Consider the following 25,274-nt stretch of genomic DNA (forward strand, 5'->3'; position numbering starts at 1 on the left):
TTTTATTTTGGTATTGTTTTCTTTCTGGTTCCGGATAGGCACTTGTACATGGAAGGCGACACCGCAGTTTTTGCATTTATTTTCATCGCGTCGAATGAGTGTTGTATACATATCATCCTGTATATGCATGTTGTATCGATACACGTTATAATAAATAATTTAAATGACACAAGGTGATCGGGCAAAAAACGCGATTCCGAAAGTAACCATAGAAGAACTGTTACAGGGTGACCAGAGTAATGAGATATTCCTGCGGAACAGTATTAACGAAGTCACCGCAGTTATGGTAGGAAAAAAGTATAATTCTTTATTTCGTATTCGGCAATATTATCTCGCAACAATACTTCAGATCGCTTATTACAGCTGCTACGCTGTAGTTCGGCTTACGGTACTTCGGTAGTTTAGGTAAATAAATTCTCGGTTTTTATCTCGTAATTCGACCGATCGAATCCCTGTAGATTCAACTTACGTTCTCGCTCAGAATCGCAGCATCGCTGTTAATCTTGAAGCCTCGCGTTACTAAACATCGGTTCGATGAATATCGGTAGACTTTTTTTTTCTTTATCTTCCTCTTGCAAATCGGAGTAGCCAAGATGAGGTGCAGATCGGTTTATTTATCGATCCCGTTTCCGCGGACAAATATCGGCGTCAAGTGTCAGCGGCGCGGGCGTAACGGTTTTATTAAACACCGGCGCGCGCCGTTCGAAGGCGCAGGCATACTTGTTTGAAACGTACCACGTGATCGCTGTCATCGTAATGGCCTGCGTTCTGCGCGCGTTTGACGGTTTCACAGTCGTGCCATCTCTAGAATGTCGGGAAAAGCAGCGCGGACTTTGATGAATCGTGAAATTTACGTGCATACATCTGTACCTGGAATACTTTAACATAGATTTGACGCCTGGTACGATCAATCAGAAAAATGTATTACGAATAAATAAGTCTGTCGTGCAACCTAGTTCAGATGTATGCATATTTTATATAAGGTGAGAAGGTGCGTATTAAAATTTTTGTTCAATTCAGCGTCGCCCTCTAGGTTATGGATCTCACAACGTATTCATTTTCTATACGTATGCATGTATGCACAATACCCGTTTCGTACGTTTGATTTGAAAAATAACGTACCTGTTATCCCAATTATTCGTAGCGATTCAATGCTAGCCTAACCTAACCGAATCAATCGCGTCGATTCCATGAGAATCTTACAATTTTCACAAGTTTCTCAATCGTTATGTGTTGTTTGTTTCATTGAAAATTGACACTATTGTGCAAGCATAACAAATAATTGATTTTCCATCCCGTTCTTAGTCTGATGTTGTTATGCCTAACAATTATTACTAAATCACTTGGGCACGTAGCATAGAACAACGTATTAGACAGTTTTTACGAAAAATTATTACTCACCCTGCCTTTAGCAAGAAAATTTGTTATAGTGTATCATTGTTCCAGGAGTGTCGTTGTTTGATGAAATATATATATATATACATATATACATATATATATATATATATATATATATATTCCAATATGCTGAATTTTTAAACGAGCAATGAGAATATGAAGAGCAACATTAACAAAGAAGAGACAGATACGAAAAAGAAATATGTGTTCTTTACCGATCCTGATGTTATCGTCAGACGTGCCGAGTCTTCAGCAGCTGTAAGATATATTTTGATTCTATTCTACTATATTATTGAATAACAAGGCTCATTAATTTGGTACTTGTATCCGTGAGAATCAACAGAATAATTTAATTGAGTATGCTACTCGAAAAAAAATGAATAAAAAATTAAATAGTTCAACTGCGTCCCTTTATTAACGTTGCAGGCATCGCAGGCTCTACAGAGCTTCAAAATCAATGAACAGTTGCGGCAAAGCAATCCAAATGTAAATCAGAGCGAAGCAGAAGGATTTTCCAATCTGCAGACAAAATCGGATATCAAGGGGTTGGAAACCCTTCTCACCTATCATCCCGTACAACCTTATCCCTTCACCTTCATAACAGCAGTTAAGCGTAAGCTTGCACTTAATATGCATGCCGAGGCATGTAAACGAGCTTATGAACCTGAGAATCTTGACAAGCCTCAAACTGATAGAGGTGCTAATAACACGAACACTGATTTCAAACGCAGTATCAATCAAGTTGTACAAAAAATGGATTTTATAAAGCCGCTGAAAGTTCCTGATCTGAAAATCTCCCCAAAGACTTTGGATTATTCATTTCAAACAGCAGGGGGCTTTGGTAATAAAAAATTTGATATACACAGGCTGGACGAGCAAGTTTCCCCGGCTTGTAACAAATTGCCGAAAAGTGCCGAGAAGGTTCATCGAAAGCTAGATTTTAGTGTACTCGAGGGGTCCCAGAGTAAAAATTGTGAGAATATAGAGCCACTAAAAATCCCGGATTTGTCTATCGGTTCTAGTTCGACTAAGAAAAAAGAACACATTAGAGATAGCTCAAGGGAAAAAGAGAATAGGTCAAAAAGAATCAAAAAAGATGATTTAGCGCTTGCGAGGCAAGACGACTCACTCAAAGAGACACCTAGAAGGTCCAAATTGTCAAAGCATGTTTCTAGGAAAGATGCGGAGGAATCTGCTGATTCGGTATTGGAGATGCTGAGGTCAGAAAACTTTTTGAGCAGCTTACCAAGAGAGAGTGACTTTGCTTTAAAAAAGCCTAAGAGTAAAAATTTTATAACTTCTACAGTAAAAAAAAGCGATGATAAGAAACCCAGATCAGTTAGCATGCAGGCCTTAAGATCAAGCCGAGAACGATCATCAGAAACGAAAACTAAAAATTCTGAAAATGATTCAAGTTCAGAAAATAATATGAAAATACACGAAAGAATTACGCTTAGGGATAATTTTAAAGGAAAATCTACTGAAAACTTAAACGATGTTAAGTACAAAAATCCAGAATTATTGAATTGCAAACAGCAAAAGCACGCTACGAAATTGCCCTCTCAAGGACAACCAAAACAATTTGAAAACCACCCCAAGTCACAAATTAGACAATCGTATGAAAAACAGAAACCATCCACCACAGAAATGGAATTTAAAGACATGATTATCTTGGATGTTTCAGAAGAGATTAAATCTGCTTGTGCTTCAAGCTCCAAAGAGACCGAGAAACAGTGTAGAAAAGATTCAAGTAGTAAGACTGATGATATAATGAGAAATGAAACATCGTTACAACAATCAAAAAGTAGTGAAACATCTCGCGAAGCAGAGCAATCGGATCATAGTAGTCAAATATCAACTCAAATGGAAAAGCATCATGAAAATTCGGGAAATGCGAGCAGCACTGACAAGTTTTCGAGCCAAAGCTTAAATGTGGACTCAAAATTAACTGATAATCCGATAAATCAAGTTGACAGTAGTACAACTTCATCCCAAAGCAAGTTAAACTCTGAATACATCAATCCGCAATCCAAATCATTCTCAGAAATCATTTTAGACCCAGCAAGAATTTCATTCAGGGATGAAAGTTACGGAGAGCAAAATGAATTCTGTGACCTAGTAACACCGGATATTAATTTACTACTTCGGTCAAAACGAAGGAAAAATTTTTCGCACAAATCAGATAGTGAGAATGATCTACGCAGTCCAAAACACAAACCAGCTAATAACGTTCAAGCGGAGGACAATGGTATTCAACTGGTAAGATTACACAAAACATGAATCACTTGAATATTTTTCTATATCAAACATACAACAGTCCGTACATGTTTCAAAATATTCAATTCAGTGCATTTTTATTGTGTGTGTAAATTTGCAGTTACACCCAACAGCATTGCACATGCAATTTCAAGCCGAATTACGCCTGCTAGATTCATTCAATGAATCACTGTGGCAGGTGATGAATGTTGAAAAGCAAAAAGAAAACGAAATGAGACGAAAGAATTTGATGCTTTTGCAGGCGGGCAGAGATACCATCGATGCAGAAAGACATCAGGAAAACCAGAGCAAAGCGGATCAGGAAACAATCGAAAAAAGTGAGTAGACAAACATTCGTATTAATCTGGAAACAATCGAAATCACCTACAATGTATAATCCAAATAAATTCTCTGTCTTTTACAAGCTGGTGTTTTTCCACCACAGTCACATTCAGGTACAATGTATAATTTCAAATAAATTCTCTTGTCTTTTTCAAGCTGGAGATTTACCACCACACCACATCAATGAAACAAATGATCCTAATGTTGAAGTGATGAATACGAGCAATGAAAATCCTAATATCAAATCCGTTAGAACGCCTGCACGTGTTAAACACTCCCAGGATAAGACCCTGGCAGACTCTGATAATTTCTTGAAAAAGAACGATCGTACATCTGTCAGAGTAACGGAGGTTCAAACTCAGACTGCAAATGATATTGCAACACAAACAGACACACACAGGGTTAGGCGTAGATATGTATGTGTAATTTCTGACGACAGTGTGATTGTATGAAGTTGTACTTGATTTTTTTATGCAAACAATTTTTTATGTACAGATTTCTCCAGCCAGACAAATTCCTGGTATAACATATGAAAGAGAAACGTCAGATAAAGAAGAAATTCCTCAGCTTTCGTTCGAATCGCTCAATCAATTTGAAGATTTTGACCAAATCGAAAATGTTTCGTTGCCGAGCAGAATGCACACGATGTCAGAAATCAGTTTGCATGAAACAACGTCTTCAATCAAAACTGAAACTGGGACTGAAATTAGTATTTCAACAAGAGACGTTACCTGCTCTTTTAACAAATATCTTGATTCAGAGGTACACCTGCTATTTTTTGTACGAAATTGAAAAATACTCTTCCATCACTGAGTTAGATATAGCTGGTGCGCAATAATGTCCACAGCCTGCATTTGATAGATCATTTACTCCTTATTGCTCATATTGCTTTGAGTGTGGGTGACCGTACTTTATTTTACCTGAAAACTACATAGTCTCTGAGACTACGCATAGCCAGCATTTTACTCCCTATGTAATCCAAGTGCTAGACAGTTCTGCTTGTATGAACTTTAGGTACAATTAATTGTTTTCAGTTTTGCTTATGTGTTTCCTTTGGGCGCTAAAGAGTAACTGGTCCAAAGGTACATTGTAATCGTTTCAAAATATATTATTTTAAAACTGTTTTGTTTCACTTATAGTAGGGAAATTCGCTTCTAAACAGGTGATTAATATTATGAAACGCAATCTATTTCAGTTGGCTCAATTGATTAAAGACGAAAAACAAAGATTTGATGAAATTGAAATGCTTTTTAAGTCTCGGGAAAAGACTTTGAATGATCGCACAAAAAAGCTGGTTAAATTGGAAGAACAAAAACGTGCCTTACGAGATATGGGTCAAGATAGCCGAATCAGTTCAGTAAAGAAAAAGCAAAGAGCCTTGCTTTTAAAATTGCAACAAGAGAAAGACGAAATGAACAGGTAAACGCAGTCGATTCTGCATATTTTTTTTATTTTTTTAAATTTTTTTTTGGTTTTTTTATCATCACCCTTTGATAACTGTAATTCGCTAGGTTGAAGGAACTACACAAAAAGGCTAGTCAGGAGCGTAAACTTATGCTTCAAAAACAAAGAAACATGTTGAATCCTCAAATGTCTACGAAAAATATTCTAACAAAATTAAAGAGAAGCGCGGACAATCAATCCCCGCGACGGTTATCCGGCCCTATGAAAGGGTATGACATTAGGAGTCCGAGTTCCATGAGCTCACTTCTAGATTCAGATAAGTCACAACTTGACCGTTCTCATATGGAAATGAAATCTCATGGAGCCGAAGGAAAGTTACACAAATATGAAGGGAAGATGCCGAGGTCTGACATTGCTTCCAGCCAAGAGGTGAGATTTTTCATCATACCACTAAAAACATTCGGTCTTGTGCAAGTATGGAGACCTTTCTAATTTTGGATATTATTTTTCAGGGACAGGATACAAGATTGATTAAAGCTAATCAATTTGATAATATGACAGAACCATCTGATACTTCTTTTATTGACTGTAATATCTTATCTCCAGACTCACAAAAATTTCTTGCAAAAGAACAAAAAATTCACAGTGCAGCCCAAAATTTCGATGCGAAGCTAAAGTATGAGACAAAACCATGTAAATACAAAGAAGTGATGCCCAAACTAGATATTTTACACCATAAATTGCATGGAACTGATATTGAATCCAACATTAGTTCTAAAAAATTAAGTAAACAGGACATTCTCACTGGGTTGGAAAAACCAAAGGTGAAAGAGCTCCAGCCAAAGTCTGCGTTGAATGAGTTGGACAAATCAATTTGCGATAATGTTAAATCTGAATCCGATACTCTGGTGGATGAGGTTTCAAAAAAGTCAAAGTCTTCACAAGCAACTGAAATTAATTTTGAAAACTTGAAACTGAAACGTGAAAAAGAATTGTTATATCAAAAGAATCCATTTGTTTCGGAGAATTTAAACACAGAATCTGACGATATTGCGGAAGAATTAGGTTCAAGGCAATCGAAATCATCACATATTGTTGAAGATATTTCAGAGATGACTTCTAAGAGTTCAAAGAAGACACAAAATACGTCAATGATCAGCAAAGAGAGTTCCAAGAAATCGCAAAACAGTTCTAAGATCAAGTCGAATTCAAAACGCAAGGGGTCAAGGAGTTTAAAATCCAAATCATCGTCTGACATTCTGTCCGAAAATATTATGCGATCAAAATCGAGTTCACAAATTCCAGAAGAAATTATGAAGTACCATAGCAAACGATCTAAAATGGAGAAAGATGAAGCCCAGTCTGAAGAGGATTTTGAAAATTTGTTGACAGATCTTGAAGCTAATGAAAGTCAGAGCTCCCTGCATGCACTAGTTAAACACTCAAAAGCCGTCAAAGAAAAGAATTATCAAATTCTTAAAAATATAGCAAACGAACACGAGGCCAAAGAGAATGTTCCTTCGAAAGATTCCGAAAATATGCGGAGTATTTCTGGAAGACAAGATGGAAATTTCCAAAATGTGGGAAATATGTCTACGAGGTCGCAAGTCAGCACGCTTACCATTTCACATCATAGTTCAGGAGAAAGTGAAAAAAGTTATTCTCGATCTGTTGTAATACGAGCACAAGATCATCACTTCAGAACAAGCAAAAAACTCGATCAGTACGTATATACTTGCTTTTTCTTTTATTCTGGTAATTTCTTCAATCATAGAAACAATCGACGATCTTCTATGTTAGTGCAAAACTTATTTTTTTTCATATGCAGCTCAAATTATAGCACAAATCGAAGTTGATATTTGTTCGAAATTTGCAGGTATTTTATTTTGACCCCAACACAATGCAAATTATTTAAGGAACACAGTGTCTAGATATTGCACTCGGGCACAGGTCTAATAATAACTTGAAAATGCGTATTTGCTTGCCGTGTACTGTTAAAAATAGATTTTCTGCTACGTGTCCCTAACTTGTACCGAAGATACTTCAGTCCTCGCAATTTTGCCCTGTTGAAAAGATCTGATTTCCAAGCGTCTCCCTCTCCAAAGAAAATCCTCGTTTATGTGTGATATTCTTCACATTTTTGCTCGTAGTATATGAACCATTTGAACCTATTTTAATTAGTTAAAATCATCGATGAATGCTTGGGACTGCCTGAGTTTTATGATTTGATCAAAAATAAGTACTAGAATGAAGACATTTCCTCCAGCAAAGTCGTTACAAACTTGGAGAACTGGAAAAGTTAGAAGAAGTATGTGAAGTTCATCTTAAATCTTGAGCTTACAAGCGTGGTACTAATGTTTCGATTAGTCATAGTTCACTTATCTATGGCAAAAACTTGTTTTCCAAGTATCACCTTGTGCAAAATTTAACTAAGATCATAATTTGCACTCTTATCACGATTCGCTATGATGCTTATCGCAGAATTTCGAACATGATAGTAGGATTATTAATGGGCTTTACTTTCGATGCCATGTCTTGCCCCATAGTTTGTACAAAGAATCTTAAAGTTGTATCTAACAAGTGAATTTACCATTTGGATAATCTGAAGAAGTTGGGAAGTTTCGCAAATGAAAATTCGTGACAACCTTTAATTTTGCATATAACACAGTTCAACTATCCCTTGTTTCCCAAAAAGTATAAGTAGAGTAGATAGAAGCAACTTTACCTATTACTCTAACGGGTCTGGCATTGTTATCCGGAGTGTCCGAGATATTTTTTTCCTGACATTAAATAATCGATTTGTTTATTTTTCTAGAATATTAAGTGCTAGGGAGGCAGCTCTCGCTTCACGCAGAAGCTGTGTAGAGAAGTGGATTGCATGGCACTCACGACTCCGTGCCGAGGAAAACCGTGTTACTCGCATGGAGGAAGCAATGATCAAACTCGTCAGTGGTACTCATAATGCTGTATCGTATCATGGTAAAGAATCCCGACTCTCAACTCTTATTCTTGCAAATTATTCACCTAATTATTTACAGTACAAGACAGCGACAGATTTATTGATTCACTACAAGTATTTGAAAGATTTTTTATGTTCGTAACTAACTCAATTGATATGAATTTTCATTATTAGATACAACCATATCATCAGATACAAGCGACGTGGAAAGCAGAATTGAAATGTTAGCTGAGAAGCTTGCAGAGCGACGAACTGAAATGACTAGATTAAAACGAGAGGCTAAACGGCAAGCTAAACAGCGGCTGAAAGCATTGGAAACGAATCTTCTCAACCAAATCAAGGTACGTTATTAGGTAGAGACATGTCTAAGAGTCCATTGTGTGCTCTAACTTTGGATGCCCATTAAATTGACAATGAAATTTACAATATGCTCTACTCTATTATATCTACTCTGTTATATGTATATACATTTACTGATAATCAATAGAATGCAAATGGATTTTAAAATAATTAAACCTAATTCGTCGTTACATGGATTTGTTGATAACAGAAATACGATACAACGATCCACGAAATGCGTAAGAAGTTGGAGAACAAACGAGGCGCAGTAGCGAATGATGGCTTATCGGATAAACTTGCTATTGAATCAAAATCACTAACTGATTTCAAGATACCAGAGATTCCCATTAAAAGAATCAAAGAAATATATAAAAATAGCGATTTACTGAAGTCCCGTTCGGAATCTGAAATCAGAGGTTTGATGTCTGACGATAATCAGCATAAAGATTTGGAAATGTACGGAAGTGAAAATTCAAAACGTATTTCAAGTTACAAAAAATCGCCAAGGTCTGCCACCAGTGATGTCACCGATCGATCCGAAATGATAAGTGCTAAGAGAAAAGCTGAAACCGAAAGTACAAAATCAATCTTTGAACACGTTAAAAGCACTGCCTCGAAAGAACCAGACATTACTTCCGACTATATAGGAAATCAGTCGATATCTGAGCAAATTGAAGAAAGTAATCGTGCATCGAATTTAAGATCGTCGTCAGAAAGATCAATAGATGAAATTTCCATAGTGAGTTCACAGTGTAAATCCGATTCAAGTCGCAAAGAGTTACAATTGTCACAACATAAAGAAATCCGTAATGAGGGTATCACGTCAGGCCCATCAAGAGCTTCTTCAAATCGTGAACCAGACTCAATTCCGGAGAGCATTGAAACTACCACTTCCCTCCAAGAAGTACAGTCCAAGCCCATGGAAACAGTTACTGATGTTGAATATTCAAGATGTTACAGCATTTCCATTCAACCGTCAATTTCAAAAGATATTCCTACCGAAATTTTATCGGACTTGGAAAAACGCAATCACAGAAGTATTGTGGAGTGCAACTCATCACCACATGCGACTTCAGATGGTGAAACTATCAGTGATTACATGCTTGAGGAAATTTCCCAGAGAGATGATAAGAACGTTTCCATATCGGAAAGTCAACAATTGATTTCATCAAAACGTATTTTAACTAAAATTACAGATTCCGAGGTACAATCAGATACGAGTCCCTCGGAAGTACATCTGATTAAAAATTCTAGTATTGACAATGTAACCGATGGATTGATCAGTGTCACTTCGAGATCGACTTCTGGACAGAATGCCCCACAAATTATCCTGGATGAAGCACTTACTACAAAAGGACGCTCTGACATTGATGAAGACGTGCTTGAGGAATCTGTTCAGGAATCTGAATCAATTTCCAACAAACTAAGCTTTCTGGAGCTGGGCAATAAAAATTTGAACGATGATATAAGTACACTTGAAAATGACCTCAAAGCTCTTTCCGAAATGATGTCGCAGTTTAGTAAATCATCAGACAACAAATCAAAGTCTGACAAGGAAGAAAAGGTAGTTGGTGTTCTTGTGAATGACTCAGACAAGGGAACTTCCACAGATATCACTGATTTAGACCATCCAAATAATTTCAGTGACCAAGAACTTATGTTTAATTCGAATAAGAATGCCACATATATTGTAGATGAAGAGCGCGAAAACGTTGACTTTAATGAGAAAGACTTGAATGCACAGGTGTCTGAAATAATGCAGAAAATAGTGCCTGAAGATACGGCACTACGAACATACTCTGAACAGGAAATTGATTTCAAAGCAAGAAGTAGAGAAATCTTGAACGAAATTGAGAAATCAATTATATCTGACCATGTCAAATCTCCTGACAGAGTCGACATCAATACAAAAAGTATCGAAATAAATGCATCCTTTGAAGAGAATAAAGATGCGGAAGCAATCAACCACTTGAATTCTTTGAAAAACGATATCATGTCCATTGCGGAAATCATTTCAAATTCATCTGAAGCTAAAAAAGATTTCACATTAAGCGGAAGTTTAGAATGTGATAATCTATTAGAGGATGCTGATGCCATTGAGGCATGTTCAAACTCACACCCGCATGCATTTGAAGAACCTGTAGTGTTAGAACAATTTGTTGAAAAGGAAAGCCTTGAAAAACCTGCTTCGAAAATGCCTGACGAGTGTAACTTGAAAGAAGATTCGTTTCAAACATCCAATGAAACAAACCGACCCGTTCATAGTTTGAATGATAATATAGAGATTGTGAGCAGTAAAAACATAACTGAAACGCCTCCTACTGAACTACTAGAGACGAATTTTGAACATTCAGATCAGAAATCCACATTTGAAACGATCAAAGATCCGGAGTACGAAGATATATCAGAAGAAAGCTTAGAGATTTCAGAAATTATGGATAAATCTGAACGGCAAAGATCCGAACGGGAATTATATCAGAAGTCCAGTAGATTGCCAGAGAAATATCAAATGACACAAAAATCTGAAGATGTATTGAGAATTTTAGATGAAATCACTCAGAAAACAAATCAAGCGTCGCAAAAATCTCAACAGTTTTTAATCACACCTGAAAATAATGGGAAAAAAATAGGTGAACTGCTCCAGAAGTCTGAACAATTATGTAAAAATTTTCAAGCCTTGACATCGATACCCCGTCGATCTGATGCTGAGTTTGAATTACCAATTACTGAATCACATATCCCTAATAAAAGATTTATTCTTCAAACGAAAGTGACTTCTGAACAGCCTGAACAAATTCTAAATGAATCTGGTTTTCCTCAACAAATTAATATACCCGAAAAGACAAACCAAACAGCTCACGAACAGAAGACTGAATATATTTCACATGATATTGAGACAGAAATTTCATCTATTCCCAGTGATAAGCCAGAGACGTCAAGTAGTGTTGCTGTTGAAAGTCATTCTACTAAGTCCCTGGATGAGCTGGAAACGGGTCAAATAAGGAATAAAGAAGATCCAGACAAATTCGGTACATGCCAAACAAAATTCACCAGAGAATCAACAAAATTGGATATTTCTATGCATCAAACTGATATTCAGCATCAGAACGATAAGGAATCGGTCGTAGAAACAAGGATGTTTATAGGGAATCTAGTAGATACGTATAACCCTATCGAAAGGTTGAAAATACCCTGTCAACACGATGAATCGCAAATATTTGATACCAAAATATCAGCAGATATTGGTTTACCTGATGCTGACGTGAAAAGTTATAAAGCTCAAGGTTATTCTACTAAGGAAGAATCAACTCAACAAATTCAAGAAGAATCTGTGGATACAGCATCACAAAAGTTCGATAACTTGTCTGATAAATCTATCAAGAGCGTAGAAATTCCTGAGCAGATTTCACTAATAGGCGAAACCAGAATACTCTCAGAGTCTTCTGAATATGATATTGTATCGCATCAATCAAATCTGGGTTCTGCTAATGAACAATTAAAGCAAAACTTAATTATAACCAAATTAAGTGAGGATACCGGACTTGGTGATGATAATGACGATAAGGGGAAGTCTTATGAGGAGCTGAAAAAAGTTAAACATTTGGGTAACATCAATGTACATGTACACACTATTGAGGAGAGCAGTCTGATACCATTGTTTGGGAAAAGTTCTTTAGAAAATGTTGAGAACAAGGTGGACACGTTGAAATTAAAACACTCCGATGAACAGGAACCTCAAATTACTGTTGAAGCACGTGCAAACTTGGAAAATCAGTGTGATGAAATTCTGCAAGAAAGTTTTGAAAAGTTGGATGAGACACGAGAATCCAACTTGCAACTTCAAGCTATCAACGAACCCATACATGGATTACATGCTGGATTTGAAAACAGTGAGGAATCTCAAAACTCTGCAGATTTATTACCGGAACTTATTCATTCTGAAAAATCTAGAGATATATTGCACAAAAGCGATATAGCCGATAAATCGGATTGTGCTTCACAAAAATCTGACGAGTCTCAGGTATCGGGTAAATCTGAAGATAATTTACAAAAGTATGAAGTCGAACTGCCATCTGAATCTAGCGAGGAGGCTGAAACACCGAGAAGCGTGTCAGAAATAGAAATAGATTCACCTAGAGATCCCAACGATTCTAGGCTGGACATCGAAGCCTTAGATGATGATCTGCTAGCAAATGAAAATAATTCCGAGACGAAAAACATTAAACTGAAGAATGAATTCAATGCAACACCAGTCATCGCCACATCCGAAAAAGACATTGAAGCTATGATCGACAAGTTAAAAGGTAATTTTCATTCAATGAATTATACCAAATGTCTCACAATAACATTCACAAGTATTGAATATTTTCTATAATTCACTATCAGCATAGAATCTAATTTTGCAAACACGAGATCAACATTCGCCGAGATATATTACTTATACAGTTCTATTCTATTGTATACTGTATTATTCATATTCTGGGGTCGAATTTTCGAAAATATGTTATTGTTGTTTATCTAGATATTCGTTTATACTATTGAACAATTGGTAATCGTGAAGCACTGCATATGCATACTGTCATTAATTTACTAGCCACGTGTACCATAAAATTTTCCTACATCGAAAGTGCATTTTTTACGTTTCACACAAACACAAATATATTTGAAAGTTCTTGTAATTTTAATTGGACTGTAGTTTAGGACTCTGTGCCGACGAATCATGGGCAAATTTTCAATCAGCAGCTCCTCATTTCTTCGTTCTCTCTCTCCTTGCTGTGGTGCACAGAATTAAGGAATTATGTAGAGATTCCAAAGTTATAAGTCAATATTTAGAATTTTCATCATATTATCGACAAAAAATTGCAGCTATAAAAATGTTCTTCCCTTTTGTTATGATGCACCCGCCATGAAAAATTATGATACACACTTTGATACTCAACGCTGGTACCTTGATAGCTAAATTTTCTGTACGATTATTAGAATTATTAGCCTGGGCTACAAGTATTTGCTGTGACGTGCTTCGCTGTATTGAATTATTTCTGTGTGCTATTTTATATTTATCGATAAATCAAATCCTAATTTTTGCAATACTTATTTTTGGCTAATGTGTGAAGCATCTGTGGTACAGCCATATGTTGTTTATTTTCAGAATAACAATATCAAGACAATTTTTACCTCGAAGGTAATTTACTACAAAACTAGGAATGTAATAAACATTGATTTGCCCTCCTTTTTCCAATTAAATGTCGCATGAATGCTTGATCTTGATACCTTTGTGTATACAAAATAATCACTCTAGCTATATATATTTTACAATTGTCGAAGCATGATTTCCTACAAACGTCTCCACAGATTGTTTTTGAAGTAATAACAAACTGTCCATACAATTGATAATGTGATGATGGTTCACAGGTTTGTGCACAATTTTATCGATTCACTGATATACTTGACGGACAATTATTGTTCAATTTGATAAATGATTAGTCATTCCTACAAAATTCTTAGACCAATCAAATTGCAATCGAAGTTTAGTGATAAACCTGGACATATAACGGTTTATTATAGACGATGCTCGCATTATTGAAACTACTCGACAGCTACCAATATAATAATTGCTTGGTATCTACTAAAAAATCGTAAAACGTTAGAAACCACTTGTCACTTTAGAACAATTGATATTCATCTTCGGATAGCAATTTGATTTGACCTTTGATGATAATTTAAAGAATTAGCCCTCAAGAACGCTAAACGAACATTCAATTTTCAATTCTACATATTGATATTCAGTGATGATTGTTACGGAATGCTTATGAAGTTCATTTTAACTTGATAACATATTATGACTATGAATAATTTGAGATACTAGGCGTGTACCTATAGCACTGGAACAAGTAATGCTAGACCTGTCCTATTTCATGGATGACATTGTGTAAAGAATAAAATCTTAAGAATGAATCATACAACTATGCGCAGCTTGTACCAACTAATATTTTGTACTGTAAAAAATTATAGTGTCACTGGAACAGCCGGGTTTGGAAGTCGCTGAGCTAGAGGCGAAGCTACTCCGGATTCAAGAACTCCAAATTGAATTAGAGGTAACAGTTGAGGCAGTTTATTATCTTGAGCAAAGAATTTGACATTGTCCTAATACCGAAATAATGAATCAAACTCTTACAGATCAAGAAACTAGAGGCTGAAGAGGTCTCCTACTACGTGAGAGAAATCCCAAATAAACCACCACCGCCCTACACGCCTCCAAGTGGAGGGCGATTGTCCATATCGCAGACATCGCCATCAACGGCACCTGCTGTGGTCCCAACTAACGTGGAGGACTTAACATCCTTTACCGAAAGAGCAACGCATTTAATTTATCAAGCCAAAAAGTCCGGAGACGATATAATCAGCCTTCAGCTCCCAACCGAAATCTGCGAGCTGAGTAAAGACAATAACGAAACGGCAAGAAGAGACAGAAAAATATACAACACATTTTTATTTGACCTCTGCAAGGAAACTATATCAGAAGTTTATCAATCTGAATGCGAAAAGCCTGGACCGAGTTGGCTGAAGCCAAATGCTAAAACAAAGCCGGCAATGAAGATTCCGACAACGGTTGAAGGTCTGAATGACTACGTGAGCAAAGAAGTTGCGACGTTATTTGGCTTCAAGACGAAATTGCAAAGAGAGAACCTGGTTATGCGTTGGAGTAGGAAACGACGCGACAGGGTGGACGAGTTATTGGCTAGAGAGGCCCAAGCCGAGGAAGATGAATGGACCAAGTTTCATCACGATGAATTGGCGGTGAAAAATGAACTAACAACCGCGATATTGGACTCGCTTATACTCGATGCTGCTAACGTCGTTAAAATGGCTTACATTAAGAAGCGACAAGTTACGAGTTGAAAAATATCGTGCATAATTTTGTGGGAACCCACAGATTCACTCACAATCAATCATGCTTCAAGTTAATGATTGATGAAAATTTAACGCGATTTCCCGAAACAAAGGTGTACTAAATTGAAGAACTGTTCCAACTGTGACAAACACTTATCATCAAACTGTAAACCGGGTGTTTGGTGAAAGTGGGCACTAATGTCTGTCGAAGTGACTGTGTCCTAAGCCATCGCTGCAGGTTGTCGCCCCCCCCTGAGCATGAGTGGCCTCTTACCTCAAATATTCCTGGGTAAATGAAAAATGTGACATTCACGCTTGAATTTGTATATAGTGATATCGTTCCATATACAAATTTCGACAGCTGTTTGTACAACTTATATATGTCATCTTACAGCCGTACAATTCTTCTTTAATTTTCGTATTACTCGCAATGTGTAGGCTGGATCCTATATTATTTACCTTATACTCGTAAGCTTAAGATTTTGGGTAATTGTTATCCCTAAATTCAAGGTGACATGACGTATCTCTACGTTTCCAATATTGCGGCATCGGTTACATATCTCTGCAGTGGGCTACGATTAGTTTATTGGTGCAGCTGCTGTCGAGAGATGAGGTAATTTCACTGCCTCAAAACTCAGTATCGAACTGACTACTGTCAACGTACAAATATTATAATCTGTGGGCGTATGGCAAGCATGCGATTTTGTTATAAAAATCGTAAAATGTTCGTTTACAAATCTTGTACCTAAATGCAACGCAAAAACCTTCTTTTATATTGTTTTTTTTCTCTGTTGATAATTTAGTTATTTATTCTGTTATAACTATGATTGGCTAGGTGACTAATAGAACAATGGATACTAATTACGGCTCAGCGCGCCGGGCTCAACTGTTTTAATATGAACTTGACAAAATTTCCCTAGAAGACTGAAAGACTGGAGCCATTTTAATCAAAATTACTACCAAGTTTTCGAATTTATTAGTATTAAATTAAAATTATATGAGTGGTACACCTTAATCGGAATATCCACAAGGAATTTATCATTCAAGTACGTGGAGGAATTTGAAATTTAATTATAGTGACAGCTACGTCGCGGGGATACTTGCATCGTTAATTTTTCTTACATATGTGTTCATGGTTGTGATGTAAATAGTACAATATTCAACGTATTCACGATGCCCATAGGGCTTAAACTAAACTATCCATTCTGCAGGACTCTTTATCAGCTAAGGAAATATTACGTGGCAATCATAATCATATCTTTCTACCGAACTTAATATTCTTACGGGTGCACTTACCGTCACAGGTTTGTTTCTTAACGTTCTCTTCCTAAAGCGAGAAATACGATAATCACGATGTTGCTTCAATTTTTTTTTACCGACTTTCCTCAAGTCCGTCGCGCACATAAGCAAGCTCAAGTGTACCGACTGGATTTTATTTTTATAATACCATAAACAATGATGTTTCGTGTCGATACTTTTATTTATACCGAGCATGTTAGCGCTAGTGTATGAAACAGTATTTATACGCTACTCAGTTATCGATAGGATGTCCACGTACGTAGTTGAATATGTACTTAATTAAGTTCTGATATATTTTATAATAAACTTTGATGAAAAATAATCGTAAAAATTCACCCTTCGCATTTCCTTTCAACTTTTGTTATTATTCACTTTACACAGCACCGTGAAATTTAGTCTCTCCTGTCAGACGATGCGGTAGATCCGATCAGTTGAGCACTCACGATTGAACTGAAACAACCGTGACCTTACCTCTCGCAATGTTGACAAAATCGGGATTCCAGTGTAGTAAATGTGGCCCGCGGATACCCGATCGTTTCAATCGGATCTTCGACACAACCGAATAACACGTAGATGTCCCCGGATAATATACCCGTTTTGCAGGAGTCTCACTGAACCATCTTTTGATTTTTGTACAGTTACAACGATCCGGTAATTATTACCCTCTACCTATATTTCCACGCTTTTTGCGACTTCGCACACGAGGCCATTCAACCAGCAGAGGAAAGTAACACGCATAGTTTGAATATAATCCTTCCATACCCCATGTTTATTTCGGCAATGCCTTTTAGATGAAAAAGTACAACACCATTTCTCGAGAGGAACAATACATTATTACGGGGCAGTGCAAACAGACCGCAGAAAGTATATAATAATCACTTAAATATAATAAACTTAAAGGTAGAAATATTAATGGTAATATGATCGAACCTTAGTAAAATAGAAAAAAAAAAATAAAAAAAAATAAAAAAACGAACTCACAAACAATAAAATACAATAATTAACGATGAATAAAAAAGTGTATATATTATTTTATATGAATTTTAAATTATCATGTATTTCGGATTTCCTATTATATAATATGTATAATATATATATGTATGTAGAAACATGCAAATGCGATTGATAATGCTCAACCGTACTTATAATTTTCTTTTATCTATAATCAACTACATATCGCTACTTCAGCTCTACGTTGAAACCAGTTAAATGAACTCATAGCCAAATCCATTTGTCGTATTGCGAAATCAATTGATTCTCAAAGACGTAGGGTAAAAATTATTGCTACCGTGGAGGTATAGGTACTTTTAATGGTGTTTTAATTCATCTCCAACCGCTACAAGTAAATAACGTATACCCCGACGATTGGGGTCCGTAAGTATATGTTATACAATATTAGTGAACGGGATTAGAGAAGATACTGCGTTCAGGTTCTGATTTCAAACATTTCAAAGCTGAGACATGACTGGGCGCTACTTATATTTCTTTTCAACCATCTTAGCGAAGTAGATCAGCTGCTATACTATAACCAATTATCTGCATCCTCAGCAACAAGATAATCAACATCAATTTACGATAAAATGCCTACTTTGAGGGCAGTTTGAAAAGATAAAGGTGAGAAATTGCCAATTATTCAGTAAATGTTATAAAAATTTTTATACAATATCAGGTTGGCCATTGCATTGCTTTTAGAATTTTTCTTTTAATTACTATTCCAAAGTAGTTATATTTCGCACTAATCCGCATGAGATTTTTCCATCTTATTCAGTGCAACGTGCAAAATAGAAAACATACAAATGTATATTTTGAAATTGATTTTATTATTGCCATGCTACACAATCCTCTCAGAGGCAACACTTCTTATTTGTCATTTAATTTTTAGATCACGCATTAGATCGATTTGCTTAATTTTATTTAATTACAATTAAGTGTATTCGTTTAAACTTTAGGTTTCTTTTAAGGATTAGTTTTATAATTGGCACCAAGTACTTTGTGAATTTATAGCATGTATATAGATATATGTATATCGTAATGTATTTTTCTAGTTTCATTGTATAATTTTTTCTAAACTGCCACTGTACGTTCTGAAACAAACTCAAACATAAATAGTGGTATTCCATTTTTTTCTAATATTTATAAGACGCAGCAAAAGTTCATTGAATTTGCCGATTACGTGTAATATGTATTTGTATCTGTGTATACATGTATACATATATATATTTATTGAAAAAAAAGGTTGCGTAGTTTTCGTACATAATAATCTGATAATAAACGAAGCATAATGGATAGTCTTTTTGCAATTTTCAAAATTTTCTGACAAAATAAGGGTACAAGGTACAAACGCGAGGAATCTGACTAATTGTAAGAATGGAACGGAAAAGTACATCCGTACCATATCTGATAATATACTTTTATCTTTAAAAATGCTTCGGCATTGTGCTGGATCATATAGTGTGCATTATTAACACACTGATCAGTTCCGAAATCATACAACAATCTACTTTCAATCAGATTCTAAATCTCAAGTCCGTTTGTCGTTGTGTATTATATGTATTATTTAGGTATAGATGTGGGAACAATTCTCTAACAGCGCACGAACTTGTAGAAACTTTTCGGTAACGTGGATAGAGCGCTATAAGATTTTAGGTAAATTCCTGAAATTTCGCCGTATCGTTCGTGCTGTTAGGGAAGTAAACGGTTATTATGAAACAGAACGTCCCGTATGATGGGGGAAAAAGTAACCGGCCCATATACATATGCTGTATATTACGACACGTATATAATTCAGATTGCAGAATGATTTAAGCAAAATTCGTACTTGGAGTTTGAACCGCTAAATTGAAAGGTGAACATTTTTAATCACCTTATACATTACATATACGTTGTTTAAAAAAGAGATAACAAAATCAGTCAAATAGTACGTTTTTCCCCTTCAATCGATATAGTATTGCCGTGCAAAGAAAGTAAAACTATGCACCTTGGGTAAATACTGAAAGTTGTTGAAACGTGCAAACTTCCCATGCCGTCGGAATTGTCCGCAAACCGAGGCACTGAAAATGTGTTCATATATTGTTAACGTGCGTATAACTATACACGGGTGCGATACACGTATGATTTTTGCCCATTGATAACTTCTTCGCTACTTGACAGCATACCTATTCGTATATTGTATAACGATTGGTATGTATGATTATTAGTGTTGGATACGACGTTATTACCGATTTGATCAGTCTAATAGAGGTTCTATTGATTTATGTACATATTAATATTATCACCATAACGATAACGATGATAAACTCATTGTCAGATGAAATGTATGTCTAGTAGAGTAATTTCAACAGTGGTACAGCATAGTTAGATCACAGAATAGAGAATCGGTATACGTATGCATGGGATTATGTACGCATGCACGTATACATGTATGTATGTATGTATGTATGTATGTAGACGTGGAATATGCGGCAATGGTGAAACGATCAATGGATAAATGTGGTTAAAACAAATTTCCCGCATTATTGCAGATGAAGAATGTGGTATACACGGTACAGATGACGTGCTTCTATCACATCTACAGTTGAGCGCCGAGTGTGAATAAAACGGTACTTATCCACAAGAAAGATGTGTAATTGATCGTGTCTAATTGGAAATACCAAGGCGTGGTGTGATATATCTACTATTTGGCGATCGGTTAAAATTTCCACCGCTTTGCCAAGAGCTTTTTAAGCAAACCTATACCGTATTTGCGAAACGCGTAGCCATGAAAAACCCGAGTAAATATAAATTACCGATTTCTGTACGAGTAACAAAACATATGCCACGAAGCATAATTTCGGCATATGAATAACGGATAAGCCTTGCAAGTGTGTGTAAGAGAGAATCATACGCCGGGTGTTTTTACAAGTATGTATTCGGTTTCTTACTGAACTATAGGAGAATAATATAAAAATCATAAATCATATTGTAGTAAATGAGTGCGCACGCGTACGTATAGTATTATTTAATGTGAACTTTTTTTTACTTTTCGACGCACTAAATAAATATTATCCATGGGATAGCGTAAGATTTATAACTAACTTCTACCAAGCTAACGATTTATAAAATAATTAAATGAAACATTTGTACTTTAGCAGTATAGAGCAGTCGTTTGTAATATAATATATATGAATATTTATTCAATAGACAAAAGAAAAAAAAAACAAGCAATTCCTTGCGCGAATTTCCCTCCCTTTACCGGTTATCACTCTGTATCCTGTGCGTGTGTCAAATTAAAAAGAACGTTCGCAACAGAATTTCGACAGATCGTCGAAAGGTATATTACGCCCTGGTTGCGTCAAATTATTGTAGAAAATAAAACGATATTTCGGAATGCAAAAAATACGAACTTTTGCCGAATTCAGATTTAACTTGACACACGATCTTAAAGTTTAGGTATTGAATACAATTCTCAGCGTATTCGTCATAATATTAGATATACGAGTAAGTATAGCACCGAATTCAAACAATAATAATAATCAACGAAACGTATCAAACGTGTGAAATCAGCCGAAATGATTGGAGTCAAGAAACGTTCACGAATATATATTCGGAAAAAATTAACTTACTTTAGGCGTACCTACTAAAGCTAGACATTATGCTAATGATATATTTGGCCGTTTCAATTTGACAATAACGTAATATATTACCAATTCCAGAACTCCCGATAGCACAACAAAAATCAGGACTAGAAATTTTGAAAGAATTTACACTTATCGCATATACAATTACTTTCTATATATTCTGAAACAACATAATATTCTAATGAAGAATTTTCAAATATACCTTATCGTGTAGATTTACCGCACCACGCAGTGCCTGCAGCCGAGGGTATTTTAATTCCACGAAAAGTTTAAGTGATTCGTTGACTTTTTTTTTTTAAGGATAATTTACGGTCGTAAAGTAGAAGATCAAGACGGAGGAAAGATACGTTGAAAAACAAGACGAACAATTTGGAAAAACAGGCGAATGCGAAGAGACTCAATGAACAGGAATTTCTTTAGCCACGGCACTGAGAACGTGTTGCATTAAATCTACACTTATTAATAACAAATATATTATATTAAACTGTAATATCCTTTCATAATATATTAGATAGGTATGATATGTTTATTCACAACTTGATGTGAGCGCTTAAAATTGAGATTTTATATCGTGAAGATAATAATGATATATATTTATATATATATAATGTATGTGTGTGTGTGTGTGTATATATATATATATATATATATATATATAATATATAATTGTTGATTAAGTACAATCTCTATGTAACGTTAATTTCTCTATCAAGAACAGCAATGATATTATTATTTTTTTAAAAAAGTAATAATATAACTAATAATAATAATAATGATGATAATAATAATAATAACAACAATAATTCCATAGTACGTAATATTATTATTATGCGTTATTCTAGTCATTGTCAGAGAGTTATTAGTGTTCAGAGCATGAAAGAGAGACCGCCGTTTGAGCCGAAACATAAATCCAATCGAATTAACCAAGGCCCGAATTCTCCACACACCAAATTCAAATTTCGTTGCAAGTTCGCCAACAAGGTTTGCAAGTATTTAAACTAGTAATTTTCATTTTAATATTTATATCGCGAAACTTCATTAATTATCAATTAGCACATTACAACTAGATCAATGCTGGCTCAGCTCGATTGCATTTCTGTTTCAGTACAGAGCGCAGTAGGTATATCCTAAAGTGTAATTTTCTATTCTACATCGAGTAATAAAAATAGATTGCATAGATCAAGATTCGTAGCGCATGCGCCTAATAGATATATATATGTATGTATGTACTCGTATGTACGTATGTATTCATACGCCCTAGAGGAATTCCTTAAGTCTTCGGGGATTTCCTAGTACTTTAATTTCCGATATTTATATATTTCACTATATTATATAGTTCATGTTACGTGATATATTTAAATAGTTAATTGATGGATTAATTTCTCTTTCCAACCTATAATATCTCCTTAAGCTTATATTATATGTATTATTAGAACTTTGAGTAGGACAGTTGGACTGTAGAGTTTATAATAAAGTTCAGGTTGATGTGTCGAGTGAGCTTCCGACGCCAACCCCGCCTTCCAATTTGTCAACCGAATCTCCAATCGGTCGGCAATTTTCATCAAATTGCATTTCTGTCTGTCGGAGCCCGATCATACGCTTAAATGCAGCCCAAGATGGGAACAACGAAACTTTGTGACGGATGAGTATTAATTTGTAGCATAATCGTAACGTGTGTGTGTGTGTGTGTGCGCGCGCGTGTGTCTGCCTGCCTCTGTGTGTATGTATATATTGTATACGTACGTACTAAAAGGTACAGATGTATAACTGTACTTATTTGTTGTCAAGCCTGTATGATTGATCAATGTAATATTCGCAGGGAAAGGCGGTTGGTATTTTTTCGCGATGAAAATAAAGCGGCTAGCAATCGGGTCGATGGGTCGGATAAAGCTCGCAGACGTTTCACATACGTTACTCAATTAATTACTGGGCTGCGAATGAATCTTCAACGAATTCGTACGAATCAATATTACCTGTGTACGTTTGTATGAGGGTATACGATCTGTCGACTTGATAATATAACGCGTGATATGATAACATTTGTCTCGATTGATGAACCATACGCACAGTATGTGGCATGTGTCGGAACAAAGATATAATACAAGAATATACAATATTCAACAATCAGTGCATTTTAATTGCATGTTTCAATAATAATATATCCTAAGTGTTGTATAATAATGATATATGTATATTCATCGTTTAACAAGTAGTTACACTGAAATTGAGCTTTGTCCACTTATTTTTGCTATACCGATGAAAACTATACACCGCATAAGGTATATTCGACTCTGTTGACCCGCTAACAAATCGTCTAATTATAACTGCCGCATTGAGTATTTGAATTGATGTTTAAGTACGAGATGAATTGTGATAAATTTCACTTTAAAATTCTGGCTTGTTCTTTCAGATTTGTAATTTTATCGCTCTGACAGCAAAAACATATTAGGTATATTTGTTTTTCGATCACCTCATCATCGTCAGTTTATCTCAGAGGAAACTAAATTACGAATTCCTTGTGATTTATCATGTAACATGTTTAGTTGAAGAAAGAACGAGAAAGAGACTATTGACGCGTCGTTCTTCTTCATTATAAAATCAAATAGAATGAGGACGTCACACGAGTCACCGACCCTCTGCATGGTATACATAATATTAGCACAATTTGATCGGACGATACCGAAAATGAAAGGGTAATTCCATAGACGAAGTTTGAAATTATACTATACAATGCGCTATAGACGGCAGACCCCGGTATCAGCTCGTACCGGAACATCTATTGAGCAAAAAGGCGTTGAGAAAAAAAAAAAAAACTTTTCTCCTCGAAAGAAAGTTAATCTCAGTTCAAAGTAACGTCAAAACGTGTAGCGGTATATCAATATTTTGGAGAAATAATTGAGGAAAAGAATAACGTGGAAGAAAAAGAACAAGAGGACCACGCCCCGGCAACGTTTAGCAACGGGGCACCTATACCTATTGCTTCATCTCACGTAACCGTTTCTCTGCCTTATTTATGCTGTCCGAGCTAGAACGCTTCTCACCGACATTTCTACGACCAGTCGTTGTGACACAGAGAAGCAAGATATCCGAGCATGAGTTATCGGAATTATCGAAATACCCCGGAAAAGGCGTGGCGCCGAAAGTTCTCCTTCCGGGCAGTTGTGTCACAAGACCGGCTTTGCGATCGGAGGATTGATTAACCACCCCCGTAGTAAGAGAAAGATAAAGAGATACGTAGACGATACTTTCCGCACAGCCGCAGAGCAAACGGATGAAACGATGAAAAATTCACTGGAGGTCTTCCTCGCATTTCGGAATGTCGAATATTTCGGCAAAGAGCGGCGGTAGCCTCAGCTTCGGCCAGTTCCTTCGGAACCAGTCCAACAGGTTGGCGTGGCGGCTCCCCAGGGTTCTTAGCTCGGGCAAACGTTGGGCAACGCTAGTGGCTACGCTAGCCTCGCTGGTGGCGTGACTTCTCGCGGCCTGGACGCGGAGGGCCTCGAGGAGTTTGTCCTGCAGTCTCTGCACGGCCTTAACGTCGTTAAGCCCGGGCCTCTCCCCAAGGAGGACAGCACCCGAAAACAGGCCCAGCTCCGTGTCGGTTAATTGATGCGCGTTTAGGGCGGCGGCGAACTGCAGAACCGCCGAGACGAAATCCGGCTGTCGAAAATAACGTCGGTGGTTGAACGAAAGCAGGTATCATGTAAGACTGAATAACTATATGCAGCGATCGCCTAATCCATCTTCCTGCGGTTCCGTCTGTAAGGGCG

At 36.2% G+C, this 25,274-nt stretch overlaps 2 protein-coding genes across 4 annotated transcripts in view; one reads left to right on the forward strand and one right to left on the reverse strand.

The window, feature by feature from the left end:
• Positions 1 to 771: 771 nt before the first annotated feature.
• Positions 772 to 17,206, forward strand: LOC124176979 (centrosome-associated protein 350-like). 2 transcript variants are annotated; one of them, XM_046558939.1, is made up of 14 exons: positions 772 to 991; positions 1,447 to 1,656; positions 1,825 to 3,657; positions 3,776 to 3,992; positions 4,153 to 4,412; positions 4,492 to 4,758; positions 5,192 to 5,415; positions 5,508 to 5,829; positions 5,913 to 7,123; positions 8,216 to 8,379; positions 8,534 to 8,700; positions 8,910 to 13,002; positions 14,711 to 14,793; positions 14,876 to 17,206. In XM_046558939.1, the coding sequence occupies exons 2-14, from the start codon at positions 1,555 to 1,557 to the stop codon at positions 15,596 to 15,598; spliced, it is 9,666 nt and encodes a 3,221-aa protein (XP_046414895.1). In that variant the 5' UTR covers positions 772 to 991; positions 1,447 to 1,554; the 3' UTR covers positions 15,599 to 17,206. The 2 variants fall into 2 exon arrangements, with proteins under 2 accessions (XP_046414895.1, XP_046414896.1); XM_046558940.1 differs by having other exon boundaries at positions 3,917 to 3,992.
• A 422-nt stretch (positions 17,207 to 17,628) lies between these two features.
• LOC124176980 (ecdysone-induced protein 78C) overlaps positions 17,629 to 25,274 on the reverse strand; it is a 53,732-nt gene continuing 46,086 nt past the window's right edge. For both annotated transcript variants that reach the window (XM_046558942.1, XM_046558941.1), the window contains one exon: positions 17,629 to 25,164. In XM_046558942.1, coding sequence (XP_046414898.1) covers positions 24,793 to 25,164 — 372 coding nt within the window. In that variant the 3' untranslated portion in view covers positions 17,629 to 24,792. The remainder of the gene's footprint in view (positions 25,165 to 25,274) is intronic.

This window comes from Neodiprion fabricii, chromosome 2, assembly GCF_021155785.1.
Source record: "Neodiprion fabricii isolate iyNeoFabr1 chromosome 2, iyNeoFabr1.1, whole genome shotgun sequence".
Classification (NCBI taxonomy): Eukaryota; Metazoa; Arthropoda; class Insecta; order Hymenoptera; family Diprionidae; genus Neodiprion; species Neodiprion fabricii.

What these genes read in the sequence shown, in the direction of transcription:
- LOC124176979 (XM_046558939.1), top strand. Translation starts at nt 1,555, where the DNA reads ATGAAGAGCAACATTAACAAAGAAGAGACAGATACGAAAAAGAAATAT. An exon ending in ACAAGCAAAAAACTCGATCA is followed by an intron (nt 7,124 to 8,215) that starts GTACGTATATAC and finishes TTATTTTTCTAG; the next exon opens with AATATTAAGTGCTAGGGAGG. An exon ending in TAATGCTGTATCGTATCATG is followed by an intron (nt 8,380 to 8,533) that starts GTAAAGAATCCC and finishes TTTCATTATTAG; the next exon opens with ATACAACCATATCATCAGAT.